This window comes from Magnolia sinica, chromosome 17 (genome assembly GCF_029962835.1).
Source record: "Magnolia sinica isolate HGM2019 chromosome 17, MsV1, whole genome shotgun sequence".
NCBI classification, from domain to species: domain Eukaryota; kingdom Viridiplantae; phylum Streptophyta; class Magnoliopsida; order Magnoliales; family Magnoliaceae; genus Magnolia; species Magnolia sinica.
This window is the reverse complement of record NC_080589.1, coordinates 46,250,334-46,274,072: the sequence shown is the minus strand read 5'-3', so window position 1 is coordinate 46,274,072 and position 23,739 is coordinate 46,250,334. Positions and strand designations below refer to the sequence as shown.

The 23,739-nt window shown below is 36.4% G+C and overlaps 1 protein-coding gene across 4 annotated transcripts in view; it reads left to right on the top strand.

Moving 5' to 3' along the window:
* The first annotated feature begins 307 nt into the window (after positions 1 to 307).
* LOC131231912 (phosphoglucan phosphatase DSP4, amyloplastic) overlaps positions 308 to 23,739 on the top strand; it is a 61,291-nt gene continuing 37,859 nt past the window's right edge. For 2 of the 4 annotated variants that reach the window (XM_058228283.1, XM_058228282.1), the window contains exons 1-10: positions 309 to 463; positions 586 to 658; positions 756 to 803; positions 3,347 to 3,449; positions 3,626 to 3,702; positions 3,787 to 3,863; positions 4,046 to 4,126; positions 8,943 to 9,075; positions 18,766 to 18,825; positions 23,189 to 23,245. In XM_058228283.1, coding sequence (XP_058084266.1) covers positions 438 to 463; positions 586 to 658; positions 756 to 803; positions 3,347 to 3,449; positions 3,626 to 3,702; positions 3,787 to 3,863; positions 4,046 to 4,126; positions 8,943 to 9,075; positions 18,766 to 18,825; positions 23,189 to 23,245 — 735 coding nt within the window. In that variant the 5' untranslated portion in view covers positions 309 to 437. Of the gene's footprint in view, positions 464 to 585; positions 659 to 755; positions 804 to 3,346; positions 3,450 to 3,625; positions 3,703 to 3,786; positions 3,864 to 4,045; positions 4,127 to 8,942; positions 9,076 to 18,765; positions 18,826 to 23,188; positions 23,246 to 23,739 lie in introns of all 4 variants that reach the window. The other 2 variants (XM_058228280.1, XM_058228281.1) reach the window with 2 other exon arrangements.

Below are 23,739 nucleotides of genomic sequence, written 5' to 3'. Positions count from 1 at the left end.
GTTTCCTTTGAAACAAAAAGAAAGTTGAAATTCAAGATTTTCAGGTCGCCAAACGACCTCGCTTTTACAAATCCTACAGTTCAATCGCCAATTGTCCTACTGCGTTACAAAACAACCACTTAGTACATCTTTAATCAATCAAAATATTGTACTATGAAATCTGTAAATGGATTCGAGAAACTGGAGCGCCTATTTTCAGCGAAGGAATGCCACGCGTAGAATCGCTATTAGTGATTGCGTATCAACCATCATTCTCCGCCAGAGCATCAACTAAATCCGCCGCATAAAATATCTGATTGCATGTGTATGGACGAGGACTCCACGAACACTCTTAAATAATAACCTCCCTTGCTTTCTGCGCAGGTTGCTTTCTAAATCACCTGCTATCTTTTTCTTTCTTTCTTTCACAGGGAGAGAGATTCTTCTAAATTGCCGAAATGTATTGCATTCAGAATCTACCAAGGTAATCAGATTCCCTTTTTGCTTTTTTTTTTTTAATTTCTTTCTTTCGTCTTCGATTGCAGGAAGAGATCTCCTTTTCATCCAGAGAACGTTCCTTTGACTTTTTTGCTTCTTTTCTTTCAGATCCTTCACTGTTTTGCCTTTACAGGGCCTTCAAAGAAGCCATGAAAGAAAGCCTTCAAGCTTTTTCCTGATGGTACTTACTCCAACAATCCCTTTTTTATTTTCTTTCTTTATTCATTTGAAGCAATTCTGTCTCTGAAACTGGTGCTTCTTCCTTGGACTTTTTTTAGATGAAGGGTGTGGTGAGAGCTGATCTCCGTCGCGATGTTGCCATGAAGGTGAGTATGTTTTCTTTCAAGGATGAATGAAATAGGAAGGTTGTGTCAGGTTGGCAGCTGGCGTCAAACTTCCATCATGAATCCGAACAATATGAATCTCCAAACAGAACATGATTCATGTAGCCGACCTCAATTGGTTGGGATTAAGGCTCAGATGACGATGGATTTATTGCAGAAAGTTTATCTATAAATAATGGGAGTGTCTGCAAACAAGAGTTGGTATAATTAGTGGCTCCTACTTGTTTTAATGGATTTTTTTTTGATGAATTCTAGCTTGTGAGTTTCAGGAGTTCTCGTAGGATTAGTTTTCTATTTATTTCTTTGAAAATGGAAGTTTCTAAAGGCAGTTTTCTCTCTTTGATTTGTAGGAATTTCACCTAGTTTATGCTTGTCATGCTTGTTTGCAATTCGGTAATGAATTTGATATATGGACTTGCAAGTGCTGGTTTCAATTAAGCCTTGCACATTATTCATTATTTAATTGTGGAATGCCAAGGAAGAATCCTATTAGTTAATTAATGCTGAAACTAAGGATAAATTCCTATTGGCTCATGCAAGCCTTCCTGTAAAGAAAGATCCTAAAAAATAACTATCAAAGAATCAAAATCCAAATAAAAAAACCATAGAAGTTGAAAGAAAGATTCCTAAACCAATCACATCTCCCTTCACATCAACTGTATGATCTCTTCAAGGGCTGCATACACCGCATAGTTTGAATAGAACTTTCAAAACAGGGAACTGGTTGACATATATGGGCTAGCATCATCATTTGGATGGTAATCACCATGCGGTTTGTTTGATCCTGTGGGCCGCATGGGTCACTTGGACTGTGGAAATGCCACCTAATTGCATCTTTGGGTCTTAAGGCCCCATTGGACTATATATCTGTCATCTGACCATGGATTGGATCCAGATCACCAATCAGACAAATGGACTATTGATCTGATTCAGAACCTAAATTTGAACAGTTGGATTCATAAGATCTTTGATTAGTACCCCATAGATGGGCCTGGTCCCAATTGGTCAGCTTGCGGGACCATTTGGGACTCAGTTGATGGATTTGTGGCATGGGCCTGGCTTGAAAAGAAATCATCAAGTTGATAGCCATTGTCAATCCATTATCCATCTGTACTGCTCCTTTGCCAACTTTGGTACGAGATGGTGGAAACTTCCTTGGACTCTGGATTAGAGTGTGTTGCTCTTGTGTCTCCTTCTTCTACCCCGTCAATGTCTCCCAATTATCCATGAACCTTCGACTTGGGTGGTATGTGAGTAACACTACTATCTCAACCTTAACACACTTACAATTTTTTTTTCCCTTGCCCATTCAGATGCTGATCACTTTCTCGTCAATCTATCCTACGACTATGGGTCATCTTCAGGTCCATCCCATTCATTTGATGTCACATCGATATGTTCATCCATAATCAATAAAAAAAGTTCATCCATGGATCTGTCAGTTGATTCATCAGGGAGTTCCTTAGTTGATCCATCTGTTGAATGATCATTCGAACCATCTGTGGATCCATCATTCAATCCATTGGTGGATTGATCTTTGATCGTGGTGCTTTGTTCAGTACTGTCTTTCTTTGGACTATTAGATAATATGTGCAGAGATCCAAAGTGGCCTGTCTTTCGATGCTGTTTTTTTGCTCTACCTAACATGATGCAGGGGAGGGTCTGCCTTTTAGTAATGTAAGACATTGATCTGATGGGCTCCATTAGGGGATCATCCGTTCCCTAACATCTCCATATCTGAATGTTGTTGGCATTTAATGAAAATGGACTCTTACAACCAATGACCACATTTAACTGGGCCTGTTAGGACGATTTGGATAATTTGATGGGGGGGATTTCATAGGTGTCTTCCATCCACCATCAGGCCTATTATATGAATGATTTGGATCACTAATATGTGGACCCACATGTACCGTTTATTAGGCTGACCAGATTCTAGCTCAGACATTGCATATTTACTCTTTTTAACTACATGGATTTTGCATTTCTTCATTGCTTCTAGACCATCTATTATTGTCATTTTTTTCCTGGTTAGTATGCTCTTTATGGAAAAACAAGAAAGCTTTGGAAGCAACCATGATGGTGGTTTTGGTAGCAAAATTGGCATTGAGCTTTCTGACTTCACTTGTAAGACTTGGTTACTCCTTAAGGGACCAAGCTCTGAGCATTGCAATATCCTGATGCAAATCAGTATGCAAAAGCTCATCACTCAATATTGCAATTTGGTTCAAGTGCCAAATAACGTCAAAACAGTAGGACTTGTGGGCTTATTATCTGGCTTGTTTCCTTTTGTTATGCATGTTTTGAGATTGGTAAGCCATATTTTTTCATGAGAAATTCATTTGGTTCCATTCATGACAAGAATGTGTTTTATGCGTGAAAAAAATGTTTTACACATGCTTTCTTGTAGTCAGCTCTTCAGAAGTGGCTAAATATGCGAAACTGGTAATTTAAGCTTTAAATTACCATATTGCTCTGATTGTTTGATTATATTTCTACAAAGATGTTAACAACTTCTTTTCCAGGCATTATCTGGTTCCTCGTCCAGCATCAAGATGGGCAGTGCTGGAGTAGAGGAGGAAAAGTCTGAGATATATAGTACTAATATGACAGAAGCTATGGGTGCTGGTAAGTTCAGTCATGTTCCATTAGCTGGGTGTTTACCGATCAACATTCTCTGATGATTATCTATTATAAGACCAACTTTCTTTGAAGGGATCTTCTTCAAGATGGTCTCTTCTTGGTTATGATTGTCATATGGTGCATAAGGTTTTCTCTAACTCTTCTTATTAATTGTTGTACAGTGTTGACATATAGGCATGAACTAGGAATGAACTACAACTTCATTCGTCCAGACTTGATTGTGGGGTCATGCCTCCAAGTGATCCTCATATCCACACTTCTAAATTGATGAATAATTTTCTCATGTTAGTTTGATCTTCTGACTTCTATGTATTCAATCCAGACCCCAGAAGATGTTGACAAGCTTCGCAACATCGGAGTGAAAACCATTTTTTGCTTACAGCAAAATTCAGACCTCGAGTATCCTAAGTGGTTATTTTTAAGCTTCATTTGATGCTCTTTAATGAATTTGCTTTTTTGCTCATTTTAAACCTTTTGTTAGATGTTATTGGTCAACATTCAATGGTAAAGCTATCATGATTAGCTTTAATAGAGAGGCAATACCGTTTTCAAACTGTAAATTCCTTTACTAGTGTTTCCAGGTATTTTGGGGTTGACATCAGTGCCATACAAGAATATGCCAACCAATGCGATGACATTGAGCACTGCCGTGCTGAGATAAGGTGAGTTACTCTTGTGGATGCCGGTTAGTTTCCAGCTTACCTATAGAACAAAAAGTAAATATGTCATATGCCAGTGCAGCAATCATTCTAAATGAACATCACTGCTTTCTTCTTGGATTCTTTCAAAATATCAAGGTATATGGGCCTTTTCTTTGAGGGGTGCATGAACTCAACAGTCCACTTTGGATTGATTCAGTAATTTGCTTTCATATGTTCAATTCTAAAAAGTTGATGATTCTTTTAAATTTTCAACCAAATGATATTGATCTCGTTTCATCTATGTTTTAAGCAATTTTAAATTTTGTATCATTGGCTGTCTTCTTTATGCATGGCTAGAGGTTACAATAGTTCCGTCACTAAACTTAATGTACAAAAACGTAAAGCTGAGTAACTTCTTTGATAGGATGGTTTCCGCAATTTTACATTTCTATGTTTCCAATTTAATCGAATAAAAACTTGATGACCTATGGTCTAACTGAAGTTATGGCTCTTGATAGAGTGGAATGGCTGAAAAGGATTCATGTAGCCAACCCCAATTACTTGGGATAAGGCATAGATGATGCCGAATTGCCGATGATTCCCGATTTAATTGAATGCCTTTACTAGTACTTGAAAAGTCACAGCCGTCTTATAGTAAATGTATGTGACCATATCATCACATTCAAACTCATGGATTTATAACTTTATTATATATATTCGATTACTAAAGGTTAAATGATCTCAATTTACTTGGACCGGTTATGCTTTGCTCGTTATAAACGTGCATTCATTTCTCTGCCATAGGATCTAACATTCGATTACAAGTTGTATCCATCATGGACACACGTATTTATAACAACTAGTTCATAACCATAGGAACTAATATTGGTTGTATGAGTGCATATTTCCGATTCATTGCATGTCTTTCATACTCCTAACGCAAAGAGATTCACACAGAATAATGGTATTCACAACTATTCACTTAACATCTATGGAGATATCTGCAAACTGATTTTTCAAAGATGCATGCATTGGCATTGTCTATTAATCAGCATTCTTAAAAATAAAATGATAATCTACATCATTATCCTTGACCCTAGCATGAAAAATGGGCTTTCCCTATGTAGAAATCCAATTTTCCTTTGTTTTTTTGTTTTTTTTTTTTGTGTTTTTTTGTGTGTTTTTTTTTTTGTTTGTTTGTTTTTGGATCAATAACATTAATATGTTGTCTTGTTATCACACCAAAGACATGCATGATGTGCCATATGGAAACCAATGTTACCAAGAAGAAATCCAGCCTAGGTAAACTTCGGTGATCGCAGTAGTTCGATAGTCAGCAGTGTTGAGCTTACTGTCCCCTGTTTCTTTTTTGTTTGAAGATTTACTGTCCTCTATTTCTTTCTACCTGAAGAGATACAATTAGGCCCCACATAAAAACACTAGGTGATGGTTGAACATCTATCGCTCTCTAGGCATTCCATAACGGCAACGGCAGCTGTAACGGCCGCCGCCGTTATCTTTAAGTTATGGGCTGTAATGGCCGTTACTTACAGTCTCCTTTTTTAAAATTTTAAATTATTAAAAATAAACCTGAAAAATTGTATCGGCCCCATAATGGACTGTTACGGCCTTTATGTGTAACAGTCAACGGCCATTATAACCCCATAATGTGTGACGGACCATTACCTTTATGTAACGGCCATTACGGCATACCATGATTGCCCGAAGATACTGCCCAATCAGCACCTATAGTTATGGGAGAGTCGAAAGTGTAACATAAACCGTTAGAAACAGTGGCTTCAATATCAAGAAGGATGTGTTTACTTGCTACGCGTATAAGTGGCAAATTTATTCATTGCAAAAGCATTGTTAGACCTATTACAGGTAATGATACTCTAAACTCCTAGCCAGTTGCCAATAAGCAAAAGGATCAAAGGGAAGTAGAGCATCATGTTTGAACAACTTACTGTTGAAGAAAAATGGTCTGGAAATTGGCTTGCAATCCTGCACTTCAAATTTCTGTAGAACATCCATAGCATGCTTATGATGCGTAATGAGCATTCACAATCTATATGAGGAAACTTCGAGGTCCAGGAGTCAGGACATAGGATAGAGCTTACTTGCACGAACCTTCTACCCTTGTGCAGTCATACTTGACAAGAAAAGAAACTCTTTCTCTCTCTCGTGAATCCATGAATATGAGCATGAGTAGGTTACTGTCCATTTCATGGTGCTTTTTTTTTAAAAAAAAAAAAGAAAAGAAAATTAAAACAACCAAGACCTCTACCATGGGCATGGCTTTGAGGAATTGATGCATTTGGGCAACAGACCACCATCAGATGTGTTCTGGATGATCCCACTACCTGGCCGATCGAGCATCCGGCCCTCAAATTGCATATCATGCTCTGATCGGTCCCATCCAATGTTCTCGATCTAGGGTGTGGACAATCCAACCTGTATTGAAGATCTATACCTTATGGAGAGTCCAGAATAATCTGATTGATGATCAGGATCAGATATATGATCTGATTGTCTCATGTCATTTCATGGTCAGTTGAGGGTTCGGATTGATAATTCTTGATCTAGTAGGTGGATTAGATTCATCCAAAAATTTCAGTTTCCTGCAATTATGTGGTTTATGGTTTTGCTGCGTCAGGGATTCATCATCTAATGCTGACTTTCAATATCTTGGGTTGATAAATTGAGGAATTTTCCCATAGAATTCAAGCTGGGTGGAAGAAATGGAGATGGGCCTTTGGGGTTTTATGTGATCACCATGTACCACTCAAATTGAAAGGAAATTTTTTTCAGGATACCTATAAGACCAGCCATGCATTATGGATAAAATGTTAGGTAGTTATGGAACAAGTTCAGAGGGTGAATGTAGCTGAAATGAGGATGTTGAGATGGATGAATGGCAAGATGAGGAGGGATAGAATTAGAAATGAATGCATTTGAGGGAACTAAGGAGTAGCACGAATAGGTAATAAGATGAGGGTGAGTAGACTTGGATTGTCTGTCATTTGCAACGGAGACCAAGAATTTTGCTGTAAGGAGTGAGTTGATATTAGTTGAAGGCTCTAAAAGGGCAAGGGGAAAGCCCAAAAGGAAGTGGGTGGAGGTAGTAAGAAAAGACTTGATGACCAATGGTCTAACTGAAGTTATGGCCTTGATAGAGTGGAATGTGGAAATGTCCAAGCCCAATTAATTGGTATAAGGGTTAGATGATGATGATGAGGGCAGTGTTTTAGATAATGAATAGCGTGTAGCATAGCGTTCACCCCTTTGAAGCGGGAGGTGTTAGTTATATAGATTTTTAATCAAGGTGCTTGGTTGCACCAATGTCATGATATTATATACGAGAGTAGACTGATTAATAATGAAATTTAACAAAATTTCATGATATTTGGTGCAACAAAATGCAACCTAAAGTAATAGGAAAGGGCAATGATTAAGTATAAAGGTAAAGAAAGTGCATTGAAATTGATTTAATATTGTTATTTATATTATTTTACTAAAAGCAATAAAAAGGTTAAATAATTTTTACTGGAAATGGAAAAATATAACAAATCATTGAAAAAAATCATGTGAACTACATATCGTGAATGCCCCTGCATTAATCACCTCCCGGTGAAGATTCTCGAACATGAGACCACCCACTCTGAGACTGCTTTGATGCAGAACAACTAACCACTTGTTCTAAAAGCTCGAACTGATAGAGCGTGGTGAGTCAATCCCTTTATCTCATAGCCCAGGCCCCACTTCCTATGGGTTAGGTCTTCGGCTGAACACCCCTCATGGGCCCCACATCAAATGGGCCGCCCACCCCAAGTATGCCCCTGCATCCCACAAGCCACCCCACTTGAGCCAGTGTGAAAATGCCCCTGCATTAGTAGGCTATATGTGACTTAAGCTATTTTCATGAGCTACGTAGCATAAGCTACACGCTACAATGTAGCTATTTAAAACAATGGATGAAGGATTCATCATCTAATAAAAGAATGTTAGGGACCCTTCGGACAAAGGCTGCTTACGTGGCAGCCCTCTCCCTTGCTCCTTCCAATTTTCTGGATTTTTTAAAAAACTTTTTCCTTTTTGATAACCGCTTCTCTCTCCTTCCTCAGCAATCGCTTCTCTCCTTCCTGATGATGTGTGAGTAACTTCTTGGTGTTTCGGTAGTTCGATGGACTACTCAAAGAATATTACTCTAGCTACATAGGCACACACTTCAACATGATACATGTGTATATCAATGCCAATGTGATGTAGCCTACTTGAGATTTTTGGGCCAGTGCATGTTAAGAGGGGGTCTGCATGTTGAACAAATTAGATATTGCACAAAATTTCAGTGGTGGCCTGTGTTGTGCACCCGTGCATTGTGCAGCTCCCTTCTGGTTGGAGATGATGATGGCACAGAGCATCATGTTGAAGAAGAAGTCTATACTAGTCAAAACTGGGAAGGGAGACCGGATATTTGTGGCAGTAATAAAAACTGAGTATCTGCTGTCACTTTTGTTTCTGTAAGGTCTTTCAAAACCGACAAACTTTTCTGTTCTCTCTGTCTTTGATCTCTTTTTTCTTTGATCTTGTCATTATTCTGTTAAAGAATCTGGTATGTTTTATGGGTGCAATAAAATAACTGTAGTTGAATATAATATATTTGGTATGCCTGCAGTTTAAAGACATTAGATCATTGCACATGATATGTTACATGAACCAGTTCACTAAATGTGTTAATACTTGTATGCATTTGCAGTAATTGCGTTTCTTCTGCACTAATTAAAATTTCTTTGCATTCTTTTGTGGCACATTTCCAGTCTGATGTTAGATGAAACAGGGACTTCGATGCATTTGATTTGCGGCTGAGGCTTCCAGCTGTCGTAAGCAAACTATACAAAGCCATAAATCGTAATGGGGGTGTCACTTATGTGCATTGTACTGCTGGTCTTGGAAGAGCTCCTGCTGTTGCGGTATGCAACTTTAAGTTTTGTTTATGAACCTTTGAGATCATTATTGGGCTGTACATTGCTTTTAGCAACTACCTACCATGTTGTATGGAAATGATGGAAGAACTATTTGGTCGTTATCAATTCTCCTCTTTTGATGCTTTTGATCTAGGGATTAGATGGTCCTGATAGATTGTAATTATGATCAATGTTTTAAATAGAGGTTGCTTGTTGCATAACGTTCAACCCTCTATAGCATGTAGCATAAGCTACATATACTTCTATTTTTTAATTTAAAAATAGGAAAAATATGATAAATAGTAAAAAAATTAAATAAAAAATATATAAAAATGCCCAAAAGATGATTCATTTTTTCGAGTGTAAGCATGTTCAAACAAGTTATTAATTATCGTTTATCAATGGCCTATCCACATATATAAACCAAATCAAATCATTATCACATCAACAACTTTCTAAGCAAACCACTTTGATTAATAATGTCTAATTCAAACCACAAGTCACGATTATGAAAAGTAATTAAAATCCCATAGGTTGAGAGTATTAAGTACAAAATACACAATACAATCATCATTTATAAAAAGACATAGCACACACTATATATGTTACGTGTACGCTACGATGCTACACACGCTATGGGTACGCTACATACACTGCGACCTCTATAGCATACACTACAGGGGATTTACGCTATTTGCTAACGGTACATAGTGTCATAGCTACGCTACTACCGTTATGCTATGGATGCTATTCAAAACGCCGATTACGATCTAAGGGTATAACAACCGGTCATGGTTTGGGTGAACGGCTTTGGTCGTGGGTTTGCTCCCCACAGACACGAGTTCGATTCCCCTCCCCGTGGATTACCCGATGCACGTGGTTGGCGGGTGATTGCGTGCATCCGCATGGAATAGTCTCGCCTTAAAGGGGCGGGGACACTCTGTGGTCATAAAAAAAAAGGAAAAAGGAAAAACGATAGGATATAAAAATTTCTAAACTACCAAAATATGAAAAATGCAGAAATGATTTATAAAGAAGTCAGCAATGAACTGAATTTTCAGCAATTCCATGCATAATTCTTAAGACTATGATTTTACAGCAACTATGATAAATCCCAACAATCCAGACAGAACTTCCAGCAAATAAAGAAGCCTCTGGCTTGTTGGTCGAGTTGGCAGAGACTGTGTGGTGTGTGTGAGTTATCCAGGGTTTGAATCTTGGCCATCTTATCTAGTAAATCTTACTATTACAAAAAAGAAAAAAAGAAAGAAAAAAAGAAGATAATTTCCAGCTACTACAGAAAATTTCCAGCAATTTCATGCAGCTGATTTCCGACAACTTCTGTAAAATTTCAGCATCAACATGAATCTTAGCAATCAAAATGATAGTTTACATGCCAGATTGAATCAACAATGCGTATAGAAGAAGATAGACTTCAACCACATTAATCTAGAGTTAAACCCTCCAAATATCTAATTGTCTGCACGTTAGTTTTAGTCTCTTAAGTAAGATAGGTAAAATTCTTATCACTCTACATTACAGAACCATATGGCTGAAAATAAAGCCCCTTTATATTACTAAAACTCTAAATCTGAATATAATGTTGGTCCATGATTAAGTTTGATCTCAACTGTTTTAACTAAACTCTAGGACTACTAAAAATGGTAAAAGATCTCTTATATAACTTTTGTTAGGTAGAAAAGAAACTCTTCAAAACTTATAAAAAGAAAATCCAAATCTGGCACACAGTACATTAATGAAAAAGGATTGGCGTCAATCTTGACATCAACTGGGCAAGGCCTTACTTACCATCGATTGTTGGAGAATTCCTCTAAGTGACTTGTTTTGTTAACTTTGTTCAATTATTCAAAAGCATGGGGAGATCGATGAGGACGTTCCTATAGAAATAGTGTTGACTAGATGAGTGGGGATTTGACTCTAGAGTTCTATGTGGTTGCTGTGTGCCTATGAAATTCAAGAGAAAATTTCATAAGACAAGTATTCAATTGACTATGCAATGTGGGTTAGAGTTTTAGGTAGATGCAAAAGGAGCTACCTGGGATGCAAGTGTTTTAGAGATGAGTAGCTTGACATGGATGTGAGGGAAGACTAGGAAGGATATAATAAGAATTAAGGGCATCCTAAGACTCCTTGGAGTAGTCTAAATAAGAGATAAAAATGATGGAGAATGATTGAGATGGTTCAGTCATGTGCGATGAAGATCGAAGATGGTTAGGAGAACCTTGATTAGGGTTGAAGGGCCTAAAAAGAGGTGAGAGGATGACCTAAAGGACTTGAATCAAAGTGGTGAGAACGGATCTAAAGTCCCATTAATGGTACATGATACCCATCTTTGTGGCTGACATGAGTCCATGCATATGTTCTATAGGTACATGGTAACCAGAAGAGGCAAGAAATATAAGGCCATTCTTTTCATTGTTTCAACACATTTTTTAAACACATCAGTGAGGCACCTTTGAGAAGAGGATGTCTTTCCAACTCAGCCACCATTTCAACATTTTTCATACACCATATCTGTGTCTAGCTGGTGTTCCTTGTTTTTGTCCGTCTATTTTTTGAATTCCACCAAAACTTAGATTATTCTTGCAACCATCAAGACTTTTCTCCTTTGCCATTTTGATTCTACTTCTAATTTAGCACATCATTTTAGGTGAATTTGAACCTATTTTGAAATTCAAAATTTGTGCTTCTACAAACCCTTCAAAATTTCATCAACCTCATTGTCATCATCATGTAAGCCTTATGGTCCTTATCCCAACTAATTGGTTCTTATTGGGATTTTGTGGACATTCATTTCTAATTTTTTAATTATCTTCTCATTTCATTTGTTCTAGTGTTTTCATAATTTTGTTTTTATTTTTTAGTTTAAAAATAATATTAATTTTCTTTTTACGGAATTTTAGATTAATATACAAGAGAAAAGAAGAAGAAAGGAGGAAGAAAAAGTGTTGTGGAGAAGAAGAATGAGGAGATTAGAGAATAGGGTAAAAATGTCCTCCCTCTCTCTTATATTTAAATGATAAAAACCAAAAATACCTAAAGTACCCCCAAATATTAAAAAATAAGACTAAACACATAAATAAGACCAAACACCAAGACTAGGTGGGCCATACAGTTCTGTATGGCCCACCCTCATCTTCGTTAACACTCGTTGGTTCCAAGCTTTGAATAAATGCGGGTTGGCTGATGCAATTGAGAGCCTTGGTGAACACATCAACAAGTTGATCTTGAGACCAAACATATGGCGTAGAGATTTCTCCATTGAAGACCTTCTCGCATATAAAGTGAAGGACGACTTAAATATGCTTGGTTCTCTCATGATAGACTGGATTGTTTGCAATACGGGAGGTTGCTTGATTATCACAAAAAACTGAATTGGCAGGTTCATTGCAAACCCTATTTTCTACAACAACTTCTTGATCCACATGTGCTCACACGTGGTATAAGCCATCGACCTAATTTTTTCTTCATCGGTTGATTGGGCTATAACACTGTTTTTTACTCTTCCACGTAACCATATTTCCTCTCGCAAATGTGTAATGCCTAGTAGTAGACCACTTATTAGTTAGAGAGCTTGCCTAATTTGCATCAGAATACCTTATAACTTGAAGATGATTATTTTTTGTGTGCAAAGCTCCTGGCCATGAACTCCCTTGAGATACCAAACAATTGAACAACTGCATCCTTCTGAGGCATCTTGGAGAGCTCAAAAACTGGCTCATCATGCTCACAACGTATAATATATTTGGTCCGGTGATGGTCAGATAGGTAATTTTTTGGTCCAATCTTATATACCTTCCTGGGTCTTCAATCAAATCTCCTTGATAACCAATTAGTTTATGGTTCGAATCCATTGGTGTATCAACTAACTTAGTATTAAGAAGGCTTGTCTTCGTGAGTAAATTCAAAACATAGTTTTGTTGGGATAGATTAATTCGTTCATTTGATTTGACAACTTCTATATCAAGAAAGTATCGAAGATGACATAGATCTTTTGTTAGAAAGTGACTTGAAGATGCTTCTTAAGTTCTTCAAATCTATGTTTTCACTTCCTGTAACCACAATATCATCAACATATGCAACTAACATAATCAGACTTGAGGCACCATAGTTCAATACAACCTCACTAATTTATCAAACCATGCACTCAGTGACTTTTTTAACCCATAAATTTCCATTCTCAGATTACACACCTTATTTAACTCCCTTTGAGTGATGAATCTTGGTCAAGGTGTTCCGTAATGGTAACGGTGGCCATAACAGCCACCACCGTTAACTTTATGATACGGGGCATAATGGCTGTTACGGCCCTGTAACGGCTGTTATGGTCTCTCTTTTTTATTTTATTTATTTATTGAAAAAACCCCCAAAAAACCTATATTTGTCTCGTAATATTGATTAAAAAGTATGAAAAACCTGTATATCCTGCAATAGATCATTACGGGGCTATTATGACCTTTATAGGGGATGTAACGTGCTGTTAATGGCAATTACATGTCATTTTTTTCCATAACGGCCGTTACAACCCTGTAACGTTTAACGGTTGCCACCGTTACCTTTACGTAACGGCCTTTTTGGCCCCGTAATGGCCTTTACGACACACCATGATGTGGGTGGTTGCTTTTTAGAGACCTCCTCTATGAGATTACCATGAAGAAAGGCATTTTTAACATTAAGCTAGCAAAGGTGCCAGCCATGATTGACAACCATTGAAAGAATAACACGAATAGAATTCAGCTTGGCAACTGGAGAGAAAGTTTCAGTATAATCAACTCTAGGTAAAGAAGAACAAGAAAAAGAGGAAGAAAAAGTGTTGTAGAGAAGAAGAATGAGAAGAGTAAAGAATAAGGTAAAAAGTCCTCCCCCCTTCTCCGTTTCTCTTATATTTAAGTGATGAAAACCAAAAATACCCAAAGTATCCCTAAACGTTAAGAAATAAGATTAAACACATAAATAAAACCAAACACAAACTAGGTGGGCCATATAGTTGCATGGTCCACACTCATTTTCGTTAACAGGAAGTGTCTCCATGCCTAGATTTTTGTAGTTTGCCATGTTGGACGCTTTGGATTCTTTAAACGTATGATAGGTGTCCAAGTAACACTACTATTGGCAGACGGAAATTGTATATGCCGCATACATCAATTCAAGTTAGACCATCCAAAATGTGGGAGTCACTATAGTGGTCAGCTTCAGAACTTTGGGATTGATTGTTCTAACCTCTGACTAATGGGTTGTTTGTTGAATTGGGGGGAACAATGTTCATTTGGACTGTTCATTACATGTCTAAATATTGGCCAATTAGAAAATTGAATGAGTATGATTTTTCATGTATGGGTAAATCGAAATTTGGTGGTTTACTTCAGAAGTTTCCTGTATGCCACATGCAATTTCCTGGTGCCTACATATCAATCATCACATTCTGGCAGAGATTCAAAGTTTTTTTCTCAGTTGATGCTCTGCCAAACTTTTGTGGTTCATGTATACACACACTTAAAAATTGTACAAGTGAAGATGGAATGCATGCAAGTCAAAGTTAAACGGTCCAAACCACTGCAAATACGCTATGACCCCAACATCAAATGGAATAAATGATCATAAATCCTATCTTTAGATCATTGGATGTTTGTTGAATTTGGAGATATCAATATTCATCATTTTATTTTTAACAATTCATTTAGGGCCTGTTTGGATTGACGGTCCGGATTGGATTGTATTGTATTAAACGTGGATTAATACATTATACAATGTTTGAATTGGAGTTCAGATCCGTGGAGTACCATGCGCGTGAATACATCAGGGAGTCAAAAATTTCAAAAGGCAGTAATGTAATGTCAGACGACATTGCATCGTGCAGTGCGGTCTATTCATTACGGAGTATTCGCGTGCGAAAGCGTTTGGGTCTGTCGCAGTGTTTTCTATCTATGGAGAATGAAAAATTCCTATTCCAGCATCGCCTTGTTGGTTTGTTGCTTGGTCTGTTAATATTATATGTAGCTGTTAGGGAGTTTATTTTATCGTTGTTTATGTGAGGATCAGGAGATTGTGATTCCTATTTGAATCATTGTCTTTTGGAGATGTATGGGTCTGTTTGAAAATAGATATGATGGATCGGAGTGAACAGTGGTTTTTTTTGGAACATACCTTTGAATGGAGTATTCGAGTGACTTTCAGATCGGATCGACAATCTGATCACATGTTCTGGCTTTAACAAGTTGTTATTTTTTCCCTATTTTTTAAAACATTTTTTCTTTATTTATCCCCCTATATTCTACGTCTTGTTTTTCTAGAGATTGTATAGATAAAAAAAAGTGGGCCAGATCATGGTGGGTCCCACAATTAGTAGATGCACACGGTTGGAATCGGATCACCTCCCAAAACTGAAAAGGTTTCTGATGTTGGATCCTATGTGTCCCAATATTTTGTTCGGATGACATCGATTGGCTACATGGCCCTAATCGAAACAAAATCTGACAACTAAAATAGATGGACGGCGTGGATGGCTCGCGGACCTCATTGAGGGACCCACATAGCCCTTGAGAATCAACTCTACTCTAGCATCCCAATGTGAATAGCCATCGTCGTGCAAGTATCCTCATTATTATATGTATATACACTACGCAGCCCTAATACATCGTATCCAAACATTGATCACTAGAAGAATTTGTATACTTGCCCAAACAAGCACTCTGATCCAAACATTGATTTATCATATGTTGATGTGGATGTATTTTGAAAATGGTCGAACGTATACATGAACAGTAGTTGGATACAATACAATACACCCTAATACGTCAATCCAAATAGGCCCTTAGATATCTACCCATCTATAAGTGAGGATGTCATGGCAATACATTTTATTGTCTATAACACATTTGGAATGAAGACCATAATTTGGACAAATTAATTTGGTCATTTTATGCTGAACTAGATCATCCTCTTAGTTTGTTGAATTAAATGAATCCAAACTGAGAATCAGGTGAGTTGAAAACTACACTAAATGAGCCTATCCCCATGAACTAAGAAAATTTGACAAAGTATCAAATTACGAACTACAAATTTGAACTTGAATCAGTCAATTGTGATTTGGGTAACTATGCTTGAAACTTGAAAGAGAATAACATTTTTGCCCATTCAAATAACAATTGTCTATTATAAAGGAGGCATTGCAAGTTTATATATTTTTCTTAGAAGGAAAAGAAACCCTAATACAATGCTAACCATCATAATACTAGCCATCTATTGCAGCAAAACATTAAAAAGGATCAAAATACTCTTAAATCTCATCACAACCATAGGTATCTTCTGAAAATTGCTCATAATTCTAACGATATTAGAAGTGTATAATCTTGGGCTCATTTGAAAGCCAACTTAATAGGCATTCAAATGTGATAAATTTGGTGTCATTCATACATTTTTTAATACCCAAAGAGTGGTCAACGAAACAAGTAAAGAAAATACTAAAGGAAACACGTCTTCACTAACTATAATTCTAACAACTGTTAAATAATAAAACTTATGGACTTGTTGATGCAGGTAGAATTTGGGCTAAGCCAATCTCCGTCATGAATTTTATTCAATCTGTGATCAAACCATTCAACGGCCCAAATTTTCAAGGAATCATGTGTGGATCATAATTTTCAACCTTGGAGGACTATGATTGTGATCGTCTGATGAGTGGGCCATCATTATGGGCCCCATGTAAAGAGTCCGTTGTTTGAGTGACTCTCATCTTAGGATTGCTTCTTTTAGAGAAAATTTCAACTACTTTTTAGTTATTTAGAGTTAAATATGTAATACTATTTTTGTCACTTTTCTTGTGGCCCACTTTTTGTTAAATGATGTCGAAACAGCATGAACCTGATGCTGTTGACCAACTTGTTAAGTTGATTTTCCAATGAACCTAAGATCATGCAATTTCGATTTTGTATGAGGAAGTTATAACTCATTTTAATTATGTGTATCGTTGTGACGGAAATAAGGGATGTTTTTGTCATTTTCATTATTTTGTTGAAATAGATAGTTAGGATTAAATTAGGAGGTGGAATGAAGGGTGTAAAATCTGTAGATTGATTAGGATTTAAACTATGCATTGGTTGTAATAGGCAGTGTTTTAAATATCGACGATATTGGCCAATATATCCCACGATATATCTTGTATCCCACCCGTGCGATACGAAACGCACAGGTAGTGTGATATATCCCACATGTTCGATCTGGTGAGCATTTTCGAATTTTAGTCCTTTTATTTTCTATAAATCATGTTAAATTAGTGTCGAATTGATACAAATCCATGACTTTTCATGTTTTGCATGACAAATCATGAATTGGGAGCTTCAGTTTTGAGATTTGGAGGAGATGGGCTGAGTTGCAGAAAATTGAAAAAAATTAAAATTTCTCAATTTCTCGCAAATCGTTTGCAATCTTTATGTCCAAACATAAAATTAAACATGTATGTAACCTAATCTAATGATTCTTATTTTTCTTTTGAATGTATTGCTTATGTTTCCACATGTCTTCTTACGTTTATAAATTATATGAATAGACATTGAATATACTTGCATAAATTCAATTAGACAATGCATAGATTAGGACTCCATACAAAGAAAACCTATTATGCGTACTTGTTTTTTGTAATGTTTTGATTTATAAGTGTGTATTGATGTTTATATATATATATATATATATATATATATAACAATCACTGAAGTTCCATTGAAAGATTTGACCAATTTCCCAATGTTTCCCCATGTTTCCGACAACAACGATACATTACACGATACAATTGATATATCCGATACATATCCGTATCCCAAGAATGCGATACGTAACGTGATACCGATATTTCGAACACTGGCAATAGGTTTTTGCTTATAAATAAATAACTTTGTGGAGAGGGATGGTTGTTTGATTTATGAAAAAAAATGTAATTTGTATGCATTTTTGTGTGTGAGATTCACATTCTAGTCACTAAGCCACTCATAGAGGTCCAATTTCTAGGTTTTTGGTTTCCCCTTTTTGGGTCGTTTGCTGGGTGCTGAAATCCGGCCCAATCATGTATCACCTAGTTATTTGTCAAATTGTGGTATCAGTTTATCCGTCGTTGGCTTTTGATCTTCTGCCATTTACTTTTCGCTGTTATCCCTGATGCCTGTCCCTGTACTATCAACAACGTGAACAATTGTCATCACATGTGAATGCATTGTCTCATTGGACCATTGATTTGGGTCAAGATTTGTCATTGGACCTTGATTTGCTGTGGATCCTCAATTAGGCCAATCTGGATGGATACAGCATTCAGATTTTCAATATGAACCGTTAGATATTTAGTCATGGCCCATAGATGTCTGATCCTGATTTGTAATCTGATGGCCTGAGTATCCATCAACCCACAATGGGGGTATCGCCTCGCATTGCATTGTCGGATCGTCCTACATTACATATCCGTATCAATTGGATAACTATGTAATAGGATAAAAAGGAATGGTTTAATGGTCGAGACTTCTTTTCTTGTATTTTCATTTCATTTATCGTGATGAAAATGAAGAATCGAACAATGTTGGTCCTATTCTCTTGCATCGGTTTATTTTATTTTATTTTTTCACACTGCTTTTCATGTCACATTATAGACCAATTGTTTCTTTATAATGTATTGAAGGTTTTCATGAATTACAGTTGGCATACATGTTCTGGGTTCAAGGCTATAAACTTAGTGAAGGACACAGGTTACTCCAGGTAACTCCATAGTTCTTCTCTACTAATGCTCCAAGTAACATTATTTGTTTTTTTACTGTATTGCTGAATGCATAGAAGATTTACCATATTTATAGATCAAAGTATAGCATAATATCGTGTGCGGACTACACACAGCACTCTTTTCTGTTCCAAGTGTTCTTTCCACTACGACCAGTTCCACTTCTGTTCTTGGTGTTATTTCCATCAGATATGCATCTTTGGGGCTCGATTCACGGCCGCTGTTAGCTGTGAATGGCAGATTCTCTTCTACAACGAAAAGTTAGCTAGCTTTTGCCAATTGATATGCATAAAGAGCTTCCTTCTGTGGTTTGTTTTAATGATATTGCTATTAGGAGATCGGTGGCATGATTTTCATAAAGCTACAGGCAGATCTTGAGATTGTTAGGGAGTTGATGATCTGATCATTGTTGGGTGCTGTTGCAGTTCTGGCAACTTGAATTTTTGGTTTTCTTCTGTTTGGATAAAATCCACAAATCCTGCAATATGGATAGTCAAAATCCCGCAAAATTCAAGGAAATTAAAAGAAAAAAAGAAAAGAAAAGAAGAAGAAGTTAAAAATTGAGAAAAAAACCTTATGGGAAAAGTTTATGCTGGAGTGTCTTGACAACTCCACTTGAGTTTTTTTTTTCCTCTTCACATCACAACATTATTTTGGTGGAAAAATTGCAATCCAAGACTGCAAACATGTTGATTCCACTCAATGACGAAAGTTAGATTAAATGTGTTTAAATTCATTTCTTTTCCATATGTTGAGAATAAAATAGTTGCAATTTCATATATGTTCATGTTTTTAATGCATTGAGATGGATTTGAGGCAAGAGATTTTGAATTTGAAGGTGGAAAAAGGATGAAATTGGAGAAATTAAAAATTCTTCCATTTTCACCCTTTTGCAGCTCATTGGGAAATGGTGAATGAAGCTTCTTTTAGAAGTTGGGCCAGATTTAGATTTTTCAAAGAAGCTCCAAATCTTGAAAGGCAAACTAAGGCTTACAATAAAGAATCTGTTGGGAGGGTTGAGGATAAGAAAGCTTTTGATCTCCAAGAGATGGATGCAGTTGAAAAATTTGAATCCTCGGGGTGGACAACTAAATCGAGACTATATGCCCATGCGCTCTTCAAGTTGGAATACTCAAATATCTTGAGATTAGAATGCTTTAGACTCAAAATCCTAGATACATGTCTCAATGGAGGTAGGAATACTGCATTCTTCCACCTATTCATCAACGTGCAAAGAAGGAGAAACTGCATTTCAAAGTTGTGTTGGAGAGTGATTTATCAAAGATCTAGGTGAAATGGAACATAAATTGGTTTTTTAAGGCTTGTACTTAAAAGAGCATGCGGCGTTTGTTGAATGGCATCACTTTTGGCTCCAACCATTGCGGAAAGCCAACTAGGTAGAAAGGGAATTTGACGTGGATGAAGTTAAAGTTGTGGACATGACCATGAAGGGGGATGAGGCTCCAGGACTTGATGTTTTTCCATTGTCCTTATATAAAAAAATATTTTGGGAGCAATTTAAGGAGATTGCATGTGAGTCTTCTCTAAGTTCTTCGGATGGAGCCACATCTATAAAAGGTCAATTTGAGATTGATTTCTCTTATTCTAAGAAAAGACGTGCTATGGAATTATCAAAATTCTCCCGATAAGTCTGGTGAGAAGAATGTGAATTGGATTTTAAAAATAGAATCCTAATTATTGACCACATTCGTGACAAAAACATGATAGTCATGAATGGGTGTTATCCGTGCCTTAAAGATGCAGAGTCTGTTAGCCATTTCATCCACTATGAGTTTATCAGGTTGATTTGGAGCAAGACGTATCTCTCCAGTATTGCATGGACTTTGCCAGGGTCGATCAAAGCCTCATTCGAGCTTTGAGAAATCAAGGCGAGAAGAAATCCGTTCTTTGATATCTTTCTCTTCTGACCACGATATTGTCAGTGTGGAAGGATCATAACTATATGAATTTTCAACAATAGGGTGGAATCTCTAAAGGTGGTTTTATTTCGGGCTTTGGATCTCCCATTTTAAGGATGTAAAAGGGAAAATTTTTAAGGCTCTTGGAATGTTTTCGCATGTTTCCCTTATTCGGTGATGGGATGATCTCTCATCATCCTCCCTCTTTTTGTGTATCCTTTTCTTCCCTCTTTTGAGTTGTGCTAATATTATCTTGTTTTACCATTCAATGAAGAAGACATTACGCGAGCCTCTGATTTTAGCTTCTCTAGCATGTTATCTTATGATACTAAAAACATGGATGGTTCCATGGATAATTTGAGGAAATATCAGTTTCTTTATTTCCTAGTATTTGACGAAATATCAGTCTTCCAAATATAGTCGACACTTAATACATAAAACTTTTAGCTAGTTGTATCATGCAATGTTTTTTCTTATTGTTATTGTGTAATGTGTTGCACCTTTGGGATATGGATACATATCTGTTATCACATGGGATATATCGGTTGTATTGCGTAATTTAGCGCTGCCGTTGTGAAACATGGGGAAACATTGGGAAATTGGTTGAATTTTTCAATGAAACTTCAGGGATTCTTAAAAAAGACACCAATACACACTTAGAAAATTTAAAAAATACAAAAAGTGCATATAATAAGTTTCCTTTGTATAGGGTCCTAATCTCCGTGCTGTCTAATTGAAATAATGCAACTATATTCAAAGTCAATTCATAAAATTTATAAATGCAAGACGGCATGGAAACACAAGCCTTACATTTAAAGGCAAAAGAAGAAGCAGAAAATTAGAAATATACCTGTGGATTTCAAAATTTTTTTTTTTTATTATTATTAAAAAAGCATTCTTTTTCCGAAAAATCCACAAATTGCCAAGAATGTATAGATTAAGTTATTATACATGTTTAATTTCATATTTAGACACTAAGATTGCAGTCGATTTGGGAAAAAATGTCGAAATTCAATTTTTTCCCAATTTTCCATTACTTGGCTTATCTCCCCCAAATCTCGAGATCGAAGCTCCACACCATAAATTTTCATGTAAAACATGAAGAATCATGGATTGCTTACCATTTGACACTATTTGCAACTATAAAAACAAAAAAAAAAAAAGAATTAAATTTAACCTTTTGGAATTCGGCCCCCAGAAGCTTCTGATCCTGATTTTGGAGAAATTTCGAAGATTTTCCTCCAACAAACTAGAGTGGATTGGTCGAAATCACCTTACAATTGTACTAGGAAGAAGGTTTTTTTTTTTTTTTTTAGTTTTTTTTTTGTTTTTGTGCAAAAAAAATCTTTTTTTTGTTAATTTTTGAGGATTTTCCAGACAAAACAGCTCTGGTTTCCTTTTATCCCTTTTGATATTCCACTCAATATTGATATATCACATGTACATTAAGAATTTATAGGGGGGAATATCGCATGATATATCGTGATATCGTGTGATATATTGCACGATACCATGAAAAATGGATATTAAAGCTGGGTTACGTATCACCCAACTAGGATAACAGATATATCGTGGAATATATCGGTGATATCACAAGATACTAAAAACAATGATTGCTGCTATCACCAATACCAGCGAACATTTATATGGGATTCTTCTCCAAACATCATTGAGTTGATACTATCACCAAATATCACCAATGGTATTGAAAATATCAGCGATATTTGGAAAAATTTAAGATACCAATAGTTTTAGTATTGCTGGCCTGGTGATACCAATAATATCAATGATATCGCTGATATTTGGGCTGTAATTTTGTAGTTGTTTGGGTGGTATTTTCTTCCCTGCCTTAGTCGTTGCTCTGATGAGTTTTCATAATAAAATTTCGTTACCTCTCAGGAAAAAAAGATATTTCAAACACTGGTGATAATGTTTGACCCCTGTAGAGTGGATGATGGCGGAATAAGTTGATCCATCCATTAGGAGGACCACACTGTAATGATGTCTTGTCCGAAGAATTGGGCAGATTCACTCCTTAGGTGGGCCCCACCTACAATTGAAGTGTCTTCCAAGTGCAACGCAACACACACTTTACTAGTATATTTTAAATGGATTCAATCCTTCAAACTAACAAGAGAGTTGTTTCACTAAATTTGTGAATTCATAAGAAACAACTTATATTATACTTTTTCCAAACGACAGCTCCTAATATTATATATTCTAACCATGAAATAGATGAGTCACAAGTTTTTATTAATTAGGTTTCACTTTCATTTGATGTGCATTTGCTGTCAAAGTCACAATTTGTGGGGTGAATTTGTTAGCTTTAATTATTTCCGCCATTGAATCTTTTATTTGCAAGAGGATTCTAATGAGTCAAGTTATTTATTTATTTATTTTTTAAAATTTTTTAATTTTTATGCAGAGTAAACGTGCATGCTTTCCAAAACTGGAAGCCATAAAGAGTGCAACAGCTGATATTGTGAGTCCCTATTGATTCTCTGGTTCTGTTTTCTACATTAGTCCATGGATCTTTGTTAGTCCATTTTTACTAGTCATATTATGACTGTGATTGATTGGCATTCATCTTGATGTTTGTTTTCAAAACATTTTATGCTCTATTTGGATGCACATGTGAATTGAATTGTGAACTGTCATGACCTCACTGTAGTGAGATTTCCTGGTATTCATATTGAGATGGAGCCCTCAAACTGAAGTCTCATTCCTTTCCAAGGCCAACTTGAAAGTACTGTAATTGTATTGGCAAGTCGGAGCTCCTTGCCTCAACATAAATGCTGAGGAAGGCAGCTTGTTGTTTCCATTTTATTGGACTTACTATTGAATTTGCATTGGCCAGTTGTAGCTCCTTAACTCAACATAAATGCTGAGGAAGGTATCTAGTTAGTTCCATATTATTGGACTTAATATTGAAATTCTATTGGACAGTGAATCCCAAAGCACAAATTTTCATTTCCA